Genomic DNA, 15,296 nt, shown 5'->3' with positions numbered 1-15,296 from the left:
CAGTACCATCTACAGTATCAGATTATAGTTTCAGTACCACAAGGGTCTTCTCATACCAAGACAGAGAAAAACAAACGTGCTTCAACATTTCATCATAATGCAAAACATAATGTAGTATTCTGCTCAGTACAATCATATTAATCAAAAGGATTTGTTTTCATCAGTTCAGGAGGCTCCCTAGCACCTGTACCTTACCAGTCACCTTATTTTTGCATTATTACTGTACTGTATATGTGCAGTGCATTTTGGTACGGTACTGGAGAGGCACAACAAACAAAACAACAGTCTGGTGTAGTTTGCAAAAATTTTCTAGCAAGCCTCCTAAGCTGACAAGAATATAGTCCACAGACTATTGCAATTACCAGAATACTGTACAAAGCTATTCTAATATAATCTAACAGAACTGTCATATCACCTAGCATAACATATCCATAAACTTAAGCCATTACCAGAAAATACACCTATCCTACCTATGATATTCTAACAAAGCTGTCATATCACTATTTATTAGCATCTACTGTATTAGCATATCCAGTAAAGCTTCTTAATTTAGGGTAATAATAATAATAATAAATAATAAAAAAAAAGAAACACAGGCAGCAAGGTAAAATAACACTCCTTAAAATGCTTAACCTCACCAGGACAGTGGCATCTCTTACAGTTTTTGTTTTTACCACCAGGCAGTCAGATAATTTCTATATAGCTTAAGGTAGATCTCTCATAGTGATTGTTACTGTTCGCTCTTTTCACCTTTGCTTGGCCCAGGTTTTCATCTTTTTGCAGCTAATTTTACTTAGCTCAATGGCAGAAAAGGCCAATTCTGTGGCTTTACATCTTTCCAACAGCATTTCTTCATGACTAGCACCATATTCTATTGTTAATCTCTGTTACAACTTGTCATTCAAGATGAAGAAATGACAATTTTAGGACACGTTACAGTTATAAAAAAGAATAATGGAGTTTGTTTCTAACTCCACCATTTCCAGATCTCTCTCCTACACTGTAGGTGAATAAAATTGCTTAGCAGTAGCACTTACAAATTAAAAACAATGTCACCATAAGCAGTAATAAGACCCACAGTGAAACAGACAATGTTTAAATAAAAAACTCAGCTTTGAATATTGAAACCACTAAAATCACACAACATAACCAATAACATAAGTAAATACACTAACATAAACCCCCCAAAATTAATGCCTTTAGAAGTTTAGAACATTGATATCTCTTACTCTGTTGTTTCTTCCATATGATTTTGCTCAGTTCAGAAAAAAGGCTGTCATACTGAAGATGTTAGAAATTATATCATGAACCCTTTTAGCAAGAAGATATTTTCATAAGTTTATTCTTGTGACCTCCAGGTCACTTAATTCAACTCAGTTAAGATACTGTATTGAAGGGCTTAACTCCTTCACTACAACAGGAATCCCCTACGTTGAAGAACGCCATCTCGGGGCAACAAGAATAAAATGAAAAACTACATCACTGAGCTGAATGGGTTTTGTGAGGTTGTTTCAATTCCACTACAAGGAGTGTATTTCCTAGGATGAATAAAGTCCACTGACAGTAGCTGGGGGAAAAAAATGTACTGAAGGGGTTAAGCTACAACACCCAAGTATTTATCAGATTCATCCACACATAACAGAGAACTGATTTTTTTTTCCTCACAATTTCTCATCCAGTCATCTGTGGTGCATAAAGGTAAGTTGGATTTATAGAGGGACTGAGTAGGATTAACTCCTTCAGTTAGATAACATTTTTTTTATAGTACAGTATATTCTTGCATCCACCACAGAATTTTGGCTAACCAGGGAAGAACACCTTGTAGTTACGGGATTATAAGCGATCTCCATTAACCTCTTCACTACAAGATGTCTCCCCCAAGCAGACTAAAATAATGTGGAAGTGGTTAGAGTAAAATATGAAACATGTCATTGTACTAAAGAGATTAAGAAAGAAGGAAGAAGTGGACATTTGGGGAATGAAGCACTATTTAGGGATATCCAGTGGAAGTTTAGTTTGATTTAAGTGGGATCAATTGGGATCTGTGGGGACAATAAGATTACGGGAGAATTACATGAGAAAATATATATACTGTATATATATGAGGCGCTTGGTATGACAAGGGCCAATCAACAAAAGTTTTGAGTAAATTGCATTTAAAACTTTTGACATTATAATAACTCAGTGATAATGAGGTGGGACTCTCACCCTAATGCCAAGGAACCACATCCAGCACTGCAGGGCAAGAATATGAAGTTTAAGACCGGATCTACAAGCTGGTACAGTAGGTTCGCACAGTGCACGATTCGCATTGTGCGCGAGTGACCAAAAATCATAACCAAAAACCTTTGAATGCGCGAGTTTACCGCACAGAATGCGAGGCAGAGGCAAGGAGTGGCTAAAAAATGCCATTTTCTATTAATGCGCGACCACCCCTCACACAGCGCATCACGCGTCGTCATGTTGATGCGCAGAGTCAAGTTGAGCAGCCTAGCGTGATGGAAGGCAGGACTGAGCTGTGTATGTCAAACATTAGCAAGATCCTTGCTGCCGTGGTTAAGCTCAAGGAAGAGGTGAAGGAACAGGAAGTGAGCAACCTAAGAACGGAGGAACTTCTGGTTAGTATTGACAAACTCTTCCGTTTCTACACAGACAGGCACAGGGAAGAAATAAACAGAAGACAGACGCTCATAACAAGCTACACACAGCGGGCTCAAGTTGGTGAAATTGTGGAACCAGCGACATCGTCTGCTCCTGTTCCTGTTGAGGATGAAGAGGATGCAATGTCAGAAGTGTCAGCATTGGACTTTGAAGGGTTTATGGCCGAAGTGAGCGACTTTGATGCTCCTAGCGAAGGTGCTCAAGAGGAGTCTGTGAAGGGAAGTGTTGGTGCAGTGGGGAGTGCGACACTGTAAGTGTTGGCGCACCTCGGAACCCCTGTTATTTAAGGTCATCAGGCCTGTTGTCTACATTTGTTAAGGTGACTACCCATATTTTTGTTATTGTAGCTATAGCTTTAGTACAATGTCTGAAAAATATGACCTTTATTATGTCTGTAAGGGCCAAAAAATGTCCAGGTATGAGGAGGTACCGCCCATATGTAATTATTCCCATAAGATTATGTATTCCCAGTATGCGAATTCCCAGTGCGCGAGGTCGTGGACCGCCCAATCTCTCACGCACTGTGCGAGCCTACTGTACAGTACTTGTAACTCATAACCCCCCCGTTGGTTGATTGGCCCTTGTCATTCCAAGTGCCTCATACTGTATATATATTGAGTTTTACACCATGTCCCCTTTTTTCAATAAGGGCTAAGGCGTTGCCCTCAGGTTGAGGATTTTGGTTTTGGTGCGTGTAGCACTTTATGACCAGGTGCCCTTCCTGATGTCTACTAAGTGACCCTTGGGTGGACTCGAACCTCCGACCCTTCGGCCAGAGTGTTCTAACCTGCCAAGCCATGGCTGTTACACCAGGGAAGACCCTGTGGTGTAAAGGTTAGCATATCAAGCTTGCAGCTGGAAAACCCGAGTTCGAAAAATATAAACAGGTCATCCCCCACTTACAAACAGTTGACTTAAAAATTTTCGCACTTAAGAATTTGTACTTTCAGTAAAATATTCACTAAATTACATGGCATTGCATGAGATATTCAACACTTTACAGTAAGACCTCACTATAATGAACTAATTGGGGCCCAAGCCATTCCGAAAAACGCGAAATTCCGATAAAAGCAACATCCAGATTCCCAGTTAACCCTGACTTATTCCGATATATCAGACATTAGTTCAAATTGCACGAACGGTTTTTAAACTGTTTTGACAACCATTGTGGTACTGTTCTATGTTATAACTTCGCTACATTAATCAGAGGTTATAAAATGTATAATAATACTGTACTGTGGACTAATAAACATGACTTTTATTTAACTTATTGTGGTGAACATAGTTAAAGTGGTCAGGCAGTTCTGACTGTTTCTGGCTTTATTGGACTTTTTCTGATATACAGTATAGGAATTTAGTCTAGTAGATGAGAGGGGGATGTGAGTTGGGAGCAGAGCAGTGAAATGGCGGGGGACAGGTCGACGTGGAGGCGATTAGTTTGTGGCCACCCCGTACAGGATTGAGGCGTCTGGCAACAGATAGATAGATAGCTCCTCGATTCCGATAAAAGCGAATTCCGGTCTATTGAAGTCCGTTATATTGAGGTGTTACTGTATTATAAGACAGGCTTTGTGTTAATGATTCAGCCCAACTGTAGGCTAAAGTAAGTGTTTTAAGCATGTTTAAAAAGCTTGGTAGGCTTCACTGAGCTATGACGTTTAGTTGGTTAGGTGTATTAAGTGCATTTTTGAGTTATAAAAAAATCAACGTATGAGCAGTTTCTCAGAACGTATCCCGTTCGTAAGTGGATGACTTGTAAATATATATGTATGTTTGTACATTATATATATATATATATATATATATATATATATATATATATATATATATATACATATACTGTATATATATATATATATATATATATATATGAGAGAGGGGGGTGTGAGTTGGGAGCAGGGCAGTGAAATGGTGGGGGACAGGACTACGGGGAGGCAATTTGTTTGTGGCCACCCCAAACGGGATTGAGGCGTCTGGCAATAGATAGATATATATATATATATATATATATATATATACAGTAAACCCTCTGTAGTTCGGATTAACTGGGGGGGAACCCTATGTTGAATTATCCAAAAATCCAAATTATTGGAGCTCATGCTTGCCCCTATCCCCAAATCACACCTATGCTCACTAAACATGGCTTTTTCAAGAAAATATTAAACAGTACAGTATATTATTACTTTATACTCAAAGAGTGCACAATACAATAAATAAAAAAGTGTCAAACTTTGATAATGAAGTCTTGCAGCACAGTAGTAGAGTACAGTACACTTAACCGTACCGAAGGTACTGTACAGTTCTTAAAAATTACATTTATTACTTCACTTATCACTACAAAAACTGTTCACATCCACTTATCACTGGAACCCTTTTCAGATTTGTCTCACTTAATTCGAATTTCTATCCGAATTAAAACTATTTGTCTGGTGGTCAAAAAAGATCCGAATTAACCGATTTCCGAATCATTCAGGTTCAAATTAAAGAGGGCTTACTGTGTATATATATATATATATATATATATATATACAGGTATATACATACATATATATATATATATATATATATATATATATATATATATATATATATATATATATATATATATATAAAGGGGTTAAATGTAATTTAAGTCAGTCTTCTTGAAGCACACTTAATTACACTGTGAAATTAAGGTTTAATTTGAATTAAAAAAGATGAAGGGGAAGTTTTAAGGATCTTATGGAATTTACATATGAAGTGGGATGAGCAGCGGATTTAGTGAAACAGGGTATATAGGGGACTGAGGGATTCTGTGGGACTACAAGCTTTAAATTCAGAAATGCTACATGGGATTAATAAACTGTAAGCTAAATGGTATAAGCACAGATTAATTGTAGTTGAGATTTACAGAAACTGACATTCAATATGGTTAAACAGGATTTAATGTGGCTTTGGCTATACTGTGTTTGTGTGTGTGTGTATATATATATATACACACACACGCACACACACACACACACGGAAACAGTCAACTCGCATATATCACGGGTTTGTTAGTCACGGTTTTCAAATTCATGGTGTTTTTCAAGCCAAATTGTGATCACTTCGTACCTTGCAGTAACTAATTTGATATCCACAGTCGCTGCGGTTGCTGTCACAAGTGACTGATTCCCTAGGAGTTTTCCAGGTCATGGCATCATTTATGCTAGTTGCAGCCGGAAGCCAATTTTATTCAAGCATGACTAGCCAATCACAGCATTTCTCATCCGAACCTAGTGGCAGGCGGGCGCACTAGTTCACACTGTTGTCTCCACTGCTTCCACACTCACCTCGTGCCGAGAGGTCATAACATGCCTCAAGCGTCTCAACCCCTCCCCCTCCCCCGTCCACTTAACCCACACTGTGCAAATGACATAGATCTCCGTTCCCCTCTAAAACACCAGTGACATGGATCTATGCCCTGCAGCTCTGACAAGTCATTGCAAGCAACAGAAGTAAAGTGGGAGGTAATAACATATCTTGCTAACTTCAGACATTTGTCCGCTACGCTTACAACTCTGATTAGGAGTGTAGGAAGCGAGTGACAGTCTTCACGGGCTCACAACCGCTCTGCTTTCTCAGTAACCTTGAAGAATTCAGAGGTCAAGTGGCACCAACCCGACTCAACTAAACCAACTTTCTGGCACTGGTGATTACTTGTATTAGTACGAGGGATCATATATTCATGTATTAAGCCCATTTAGCCAAAAAAAAAAAAAAAAAAAAAATCAGCCAGTGTAGGGAGGTATCTTTTTTTGCCCAGCATGGTATGGGTTAAGCATTGTCATCAGAGTCAGATAAGAACCTTACAATATTGGTCATTCCCATTAAATACATGCATTAAGTACCATTTTGAAAGGGTGTTAGTGTTTGCTGGTAACTAGTCGGGTGTAAGTGCGGTGGCAGGGCAACTTTGCCGAGAGAATAGACTCATAAGTAATTTTCCCCATTAGTTATGTTATTTATAATTCACAGAATTTCTAAGTCATGGTAGGTAATAAGACTAAAATAACCGCGAATTACCCAAGTTGACTATATATAGATAGATAGGTAGATGGACAGATAATGGAAGTAAAACCACATGGTACTGGTATTTTGTTATGGCACTTAGTAGATTCAGTGAGATTTTCAATGATTTTGTGAGATTTTCCAGCACTTTGTGGGTTTCAGAGAAAGTTTGTGCTATTTTAAGAAAGTTCACCAAATTTGGAGAGATTTAGAGGGCTTTGTTTCCTTATAATTTTCCATATTTTAAGCTGAATTTTTAGAGGTTTAGTGTTATGGATGGAAAGAAGGGATATTAAATGTAAGACTGGGAGTGATGCAGAAGACCTTAGAATGACTAACTTACTGGACTTGGTGACATTTTGAAGGATTTAGATGAACCATGAGGGATTTAAGAGGCCTTAGGGGCATTTTAAGGAATTTTTTTTTTTTTTTAGAGTGGAGTATTTTCAAAGATATAAGATTTATAGAAATTATGTGAAACTGGGATTTATCTTTACTGCATTTGGTGGAAATTTTTTAAAGTTATTTCGAAGGAACCAAAAGAATTAGTTGGATATACTGTACAGTACAGTATATATATATATATATATATATATATATATATATATATATATATATATATATATATGTGGATAATGTGGTAACAGGAGGTCATTTAGAAGATCTTAGTGGAAATTCAATTGGTTTACTGGGATTTAATAACATTTTGAAAGTTTTGGTGAGACTGGGAAGGAGTTAGAAGGCCATAGTGGGATTTGGAGGGATTAATCTACATGTTGCCCTCTACAGAACCAAACGATACTCATATTTTACCCCTATGATACACCTGAGAGAAGGAGAGTGAGAATGAGGCTTACCCATGCACACATTTGGCCGTACACATGTATACTCACACAAATAGCGCACTATGGTCCCCGGTGGATGCATACTAGTGGCTCTTGTGCATACATACATTTTGCATCTACCCACACAAGCTTACCATGTATGCACATGGCATTTTGTTACATTTTCATAATTTTAGGATCATGTTTAGGATTTCTGGTATACTATATGCAGTTACTTATATCACACACACACACACACACACACACACAATGAAAGAACAGTACAGTATATATATATACACTACATCACTTTGTTTTTCTATCAGAGAACACTATAGGAATGAGAATCAACATGATACCGTATATCTCTACAGAATATATGTATTTATATATATATTTATATATATACTTTTACTTTTAATGAAAGAGCTTGCAATAATACACAGTCAGGAGTATATGTATGTGTTGGTATATATGCAATTTGGATCATACATACAGTATATACACAAAGATACTACAGTATATGTATGTGTACAGAAGTGTAGCTTGGTTCATATATATATATATATATATATACACAATAGTTCCAGTCATATTTCTATGCAAAGATAAATATGCATGTAATTTTATCAAATATTCTTTAATAAAGATACACTCCCGAGCCATAATGCCTGCTCAGCCCCTACCCTGCCCCTGGTTGGAGAGAAATTGTAGTCAAAGCTTGGGGCCAAACAAAAACCTAATGTCTGACGTTACGGTGGCAGTTCAATGCTTTCTTAGACTGCAAATGGGGCAGTTCATGATGACACTGATACACTCAAGTGGTCTAGCTATGTTTTGAACTACCACTTTCACACTGGACAATTAATTAAGTTCCCTTTAAAACCCTGGCTTTGACTCCAACTAAAATACGGAAAAGGTGAGTGTACGTTATTTGTAGAGATGTATGAGCCTTGAGATATATGAACCTAGACCTTCATACAGTCCTACACAAAAGTATGTATGTGTAGAGGCATGTAGCTTGAATTACGTTCAGGTATACCCTGTTTATGCAGAGTGATACAGTACATGTTTTCAGCCATGTACTGTATATATGCAGAGATGTATGTATTCTCACTCATATACTCCAACACACATACATATACATCCAAAAAAAGATGTCCTATACTTTACAATTTAAAGAATATAACAGTATATTCCATCTGTTATAAGGCATGTGACACCAGAGGTAAGGACAAGAGTGAACAGTATATCAGAATAGTTACTCACTCTTATAATATTTTATTCAGCTAAAAGAGTGGAAGAATAAAAGAGAAATATCAATAGAATAAACAAAGTATAGGAAATCAAGCAACAGCAGTCTGAATTTATATAAACCTCACATCATCTCAAAATTGTATGAAATGCACTTGTTAATCTAATTATCTTTTCTCTTGTAATATTTTTGTCAGTCTCCAATAAAGTCATCAGTTTCATAAATAAACCAATCTTTTATTAACTTTCTGTGATATCACACAAACTAAATCACTGACTCCACAGTCACTGCAGTCATAAAAATTATGATATTTTCTGTCATGAAGATGAAAGAACTTACACATTAAAAGAACTACAGGAAAGCAATTGTGTGCAATATTAGGCAAAGTTGTCACTTATCACAATCCTTTTTGTAATAAAAGTAATTCCATGATAATCATAATAATAAAAATATCTACAAAACCAACAATAATAATAAAAAAACAATCATTCTTCAGTAACAAAATGATAGGGAGTGGTTCTCAGTATAAATATATAAATATTCATTCTATGAAAATTATATAAGAGGGAGTAGCTCTTGGGGTATACTGTAATCATTTGTGTGGTGTGCTAAGGTCCCCAAGGGTTATTTTTTCAACAACACGACAACCCCATTTGTGTTAATATACATTCAAGAGAGAGAGAAGAGACTAAAAATATCTTATGTGAGAGACAGTGAGAGACTAACATTATCTTATGTGTGAGAGAGCAAGAGACTAAAAATATCTTGATCTGAGAGAGAGAGAGAGACTGAAAATATCTTTATGTGTCTTAAAATATCCTGAATGTAAATTCTCTCCATAACTTTTTTTTTTTTTTTTTTTTTTTTTTACATAATGCTTGAACACCACTAATGCTGTCAACAAGCCATACATACCCTTCTAATACCTCACTGTAATCATCAGTACCATTTGAGCACATTTCTCATTTAATCAATTCATGAAGGTACCAAAGTGTGGATCTTGTTCACACTCTTCCTGGAAAACCTTAACACACAGTGAACTTGCAATCAGAATCCCACCACATCTTTAGCTATGGCAGTTTGTGTGAGTGTGTATGTGTGTGCATATTAGTTACTGCACATAAGTCTGTGTCTGTGTGAATGTGAGAAAGAGCTAGGTTGTTTCTATGTAGACTGATGTGTTTGTATTGACATAAATGTGAAAGAACACGTGTATATCCTTAAAATATTACTGTACTGGTAACTTTTTTTTTTTTCTATACATGCTTGCTGTTTCCAGCTTCAGGAGGGTGGCACCCAAATGCAGTTATGTGCTTCCATTACCATATATACATTTAAAGGACCTTATACATAATGCACTTATTATACTGTACATACAAGAGGCATGTCACACTTCTTCAGTGGTCTTTTATGTGTGCATAGTTCCCTGATGCATATACTGCATATTTCTCACTTGATAATTGTAACATCACTATATATATATAAAAAAAAAAAAAAAAAAAAAAAAAAAAAAAAAAAAAAATTTTTTTTTTACTTGTAACCAAAATGTCAAAATCTGTGAATGTAAATTGCTTGTAAGACAAGAATATACATTGTAATGAGTCCTTTTTTTCATTATTATTATTATTATTAGTTTAAAATGCATAGCATTGAACTTAGTGATCTGATGTACAGTCATGGTTATAAATAATCACCTATCCTCTCGTAACCTGTGCCTCAGGCTGGCTGCATCATGCGTGGCAAGTCACAGTAGAGTAAGAGGGGCTGAAAGGGAGGGGCCAGAGAAAGGGAGGGAAAGGTGGGTGGAGGGACGCATGATGGTGCAGGGGTGGAGTGAGAAAGGGGATGGAGGGCAGGGAGTGGAGAGAGAATGACATACGAAGTGGTAGTCACGTAATTAGTTTATTTTAATTCATTCAGGGCATGATATAAAAGTTTATATTTGGTATATAATGCTGCATTACACCTTGTATAGCAGCATCAGATAACAAGTTTTAGAGTGGTGATATCAATGGCTGGCTCGTGAGAAAAATATACTGATGTGACAGATCAAACATTAGTGCAAAGTCAGATATTTGTGTTTATCCATGTATTCTGACTTCGGATGCAGAATGATATCTGGGTGGCTTTGACTTCCGTAATGTTTGTGTAAGAAACGTCCTCTACCCTTACATGTAATTAATTTGGGGGATTGTCATGTATGCAACCTCTGACATGGCTGTGTCCACAGTAAATATGATCATCCTTTCTGTATACACTCCCTCATATGGTCTGTATTATGCCAGCTATTTTATGGCATCTCTATATGAAAAGGCAATTGAAAATAATTGTGCATAAAAGGTAAATAAATTTGACTGTGCACGTGGGTGTATATAATACAATATTTCTCATAATCTCTTAGAAGGAAAATAAAACAAAATCCCACCCAAACTCCCAAAATATGTCTGTCAGTGTTTACGAACATTAGTCAAGCCAAAGCAACCAGGAAAGCTTTTGTAATTAATCCAGTGGCCTCCTGCCTCACCTCTTGCTGTCCTCACCACACCGAGGAAACAGTGTTGTTGATGGTTTGCTGGTTTCGTCTGAACAGCTCCCACTCGTCCTTAGTGTGCTGGTGGAGGCAGGCCTGTGTCCTCTCTTTCTCTCATTCCCACACATTGACAATCTGGGCCCACACAGTCTCGATGGCTCTGCACTAATGTTTGATCTATCACGTCAGTATATTTCTCTCAGCCAGCCCTTGATATCACCACCTATCTAAGGCTTGTGATCTGATGCTGCTATACAAGGTGTAATGCAGCATTGTCTACTGAATCTAAACTCCTTTACATCATGCCCTGAATGCAAGAAAACGGAAAAATAATGTGATCACCACTTCGCATTTCATTCTCCCTCCCTTACCTACCCTCCCTCCTCTCCCTCACTCCACCCCCACACCATCACTCATCCCCCCACCCAACTTCCTTTCTCTCTCTGGCCCCTCCCTTTCAGCCCATCTTACTCAGTGTGACTTGTCGCACATAAAGGAGCCAGCCTGAGGCAAGGGGTACAGGAGGATCGGTGATTATTTATGACCACGACTATATGTGAGTGAAACTAGAAGTGGGACATCTCACATTCCTGGAAAAATTAAACTAGTATTAGTAATAACAGGTATAACACATAAGCTAAGAGTAATTTAAGAAAAACCATTTTACAGAGGATCCATAAACAATGTAGATAGTGTGTTATGGGAACAGGTCATGTTGTTTAGAATCATGCTGTTCAACTGATATCTATATATAGTCTCATTGTTTTTCTTCTTCCTCCTGAACAAACTCAAGTTACAAAAAAATCTAACTATGCCCCAAACATTACACAGATGGACAAATCAGTTTTATCCTTACTTAGTTTTTTTCTTGATCTATTGGAAAATTTAGTGGATACCAGTATGTAATACTGAACAGACATCTTTTCACTGAAATACCTGGTCTCTAATACATTACTGACTTCAGCCTGAAAAATGCTGGTTATATTGCTTTGCTATGAGGAAAAAAAGGGGGGGGGAGGGAGGGGGGGGTCATACTGTTGACAACCCAAGACATTAAGATCCTTCTTGTTTATAGTGAATATTCAAACACACTGTTTATGGTTCCACTGTTTTTACAGACAATGCCAAAGATGTCAAGGGGATTCTGACTATAACATTGCTTTGAAGTAAGAGGCACTGAAGAGGCAAGAAAAGTACACACACTACATGATACATCATACAGTTGATACATGATACGAGTCTGCAGTAGGTGAGGCAGATCACACTGGCCTAAAGTTCAAAGCTTCTCTATGGCCAAGGCATTCCTGCATATCAAAGGAAACTCATCATGGCAGACTTTGCAGCCTGAGGGACAGCACAACTTCTACAAAAATATTCTACTGAAAATTCAATAGAAACTGTTCTCTAGAAGGTGATGTACAGAAAGATATCTAAATGCTAAGGTACTTAATCCTTCTACAGAAGTGACAGACTGAAGTAAAAATGACATATGTACCTACGTTATTTACAAAACAGTACAGGACAGCACTTGAAGGGTTTCTAGATGCTGGGTTTCTTAGATGACTTACAGAATGCATATATGAGCTAGACACGCAGAAGGTTCTAATAAGATGATAAAAGTTTGTTGAAAATAATACAGTAGTTTTTAAAAGATATCCAGATAAAGGACAGGGGTAAATAGAACACATTTTGTTTGGCTAATGATGCTAATTTGGTTTTCCTACGTTCTCTATATAATCTTTCAATTTCAAAGTATACTGTGGTACAGGGAGAAATATCCAGAATGTCACTTGAAATATTGCACTGCATCCAGTAGCTACGAGCCGTGACTGTTAGGGAGCAATTTTCTGATAGCACAGTTGGCATTGCACATAATCATAATGGCAGCTCAACTTCAGTGCACCATATTCTCAGAGCCTATTGTTACCTGCATCACAAAAGTCACTACATTGTTCTTGGCAGAGCTGAGAGTATATACAAAATGAAAGCTTAATCAGAATACAGTTGACAGGTAAGAGTAGAACATGAGTTCTAATGCAAACACTAATATTTTGGGGAGGGAACTATTAACACATTCACAACCTTGCTAGCCATCTGGCAACATGGCAAGTTCATTTTCCACTAAACTTCACTTGTGTCTTCTTGGTAAAACTCGGTACCATCACTAGGGCAGAGGAGTAAGATCGGGGCTGACTCTTACCCCTCATAATCTGTCAACCAAGCTAAAATACATCCTACAGGGTACTCCAACACCACTAATTTTAGGCTATGGTTTCTGGCAACTACATTTTCATGTCTTAGTTTTCAGAAAGGCTGTCTGTCTATGAGGGGAGACTACCTTACATTATCACACCAAAAGTCTACAGTTATATGAGATTGTTGTCATTTGCATCAAGAAAAAGATCATCACTTGCTGATGCAGCAGTCCAGAAAGCTGCATTTGAGCCTCAAACAGAAGGGGCTGCAAAATTTTCTTGGTAAATAATTGACATGAGGAGCTGAAGACACTAAATATTGCAATAACACTAAGGACTTAAATTCCATACGTCCCATTACCTACAAAATAATACTTGATTTCTATTGATGGTTTCCTAAAAGAAACTTGTATAGAAATAAACACTGAAAGGTTTAATGTTGTCTTTACAATGCAGTCACAGTTAAGATATCCTGTCATGAGTTTTTCTGACTTACAGACAGATGGCACTTGCTACAAAAATGGAACACTGAGGAGAAAATATACACCCTGAAGATTCATACTAAAGGCTTCAGCACTAAAATGAACTTAACATAATGGAAGAGAATGTTGATCTTTGAAACTGTTTAAGGCTGCAGCTCAGCCCATAAACATCTGACCAACACTCACTTGCACACTGTTCATTCAGCATGATGTCTGGCATTAAGATATGTAAACACAGTTCTCTGTCATTTATAAGTACAGTTGAACAATTCAGAAATGGAAACCATAAAGCCATGGGCGTCCCTTGGAATTCCAAAGTGTGTTTCAGTTCTTGTTCAAGGATGGTTGAGTGATTTGAGCCAATTCATGCATTCTGTCACTTTATGCATTTGATGTAAGTCATGTAACTCATGTAAGCATATGCTTATCCCTATTTGGAGTGTGTGTATTTTGATATATTACAGCTGCACATATATGTATAATTTCTTTTATTTTGCCCCCCATTACAAAAAATCCTGTGGATGCCCCTCCACAAAGCACTACTGCCAAAACAATGGTGAGTTTTGGCAAAAATTTCAGGTGCTTGTTTTGACACTACTCGTTTTACACCTTCACTATGATGACATATTTTTCATGGTATTCCTGCTACCATCAAAAGACTTCATACTATTTAAGAAGGATCTCATGTAGTACAAGAGCTAATTAAGGCTACTTATAACCCCTGCAGTTTGGAAAATCTCCCAATCAATAATAAGTCATCTGGAGACAGCAAGTAGTAATTTAATGCATCACCATTTTGATGGTGTTGACAAATACAGTACAACACGTAAAGGGGAGTTCCTGTCTAAATTTTTCAACTGTATTCTCTACTGACAGCATCTCAGACTTTCACGTTTTCTTCTTTTAGCTTTAAATCCCACCCACCATTAGTATCTAATGGGAAACTGGGTCAGGAAAATGATGATGCTGTACTCTTCTTCTCTTCTGTTGGTCATAAATCTTCATAATCATTCATATGCTGCATAATGACATGCAAATACAATATATTCATTAAGTTTGTATGTGATCCCTATATTTTAGATGCATTTTACTGGTTACAGGTCTTCAGTATTATGCTAGTACAGCTAAATAAGTAAAATACATAAAATGTGATAATCTGTAAATTTCTACTGGCTCCCTATAATTCAGATATATGAAAAATCATTACCAGTTTGCTTAAAAAATAGTGCTGATGCCTTTTAACACTAAACCTCTAATTCTGATAAACTATGGAACTGTACATAAACAGTTTGAACAAATGTACAGTAATTCCTCATTTAA

The 15,296-nt window shown here is 37.1% G+C and overlaps 1 protein-coding gene across 1 annotated transcript in view; it reads right to left on the bottom strand.

The window, feature by feature from the left end:
• Positions 1 to 2,031: 2,031 nt before the first annotated feature.
• Positions 2,032 to 15,296, bottom strand: part of Rph (Rabphilin) — a 123,869-nt gene continuing 110,604 nt past the window's right edge. Inside the window, exon 15 of the mRNA XM_080274484.1 lies at positions 2,032 to 2,042. Coding sequence (XP_080130610.1) covers positions 2,032 to 2,042 — 11 coding nt within the window. The remainder of the gene's footprint in view (positions 2,043 to 15,296) is intronic.

This window comes from Coenobita brevimanus, chromosome 57 (assembly GCF_032717465.1).
Source record: "Coenobita brevimanus isolate Jiangsu-jjx chromosome 57, ASM3271746v2, whole genome shotgun sequence".
NCBI lineage: Eukaryota > Metazoa > Arthropoda > Malacostraca > Decapoda > Coenobitidae > Coenobita > Coenobita brevimanus.
Note: the sequence above shows the minus strand (reverse complement) of the source record. Positions and strands in the feature narration are given on the sequence as shown.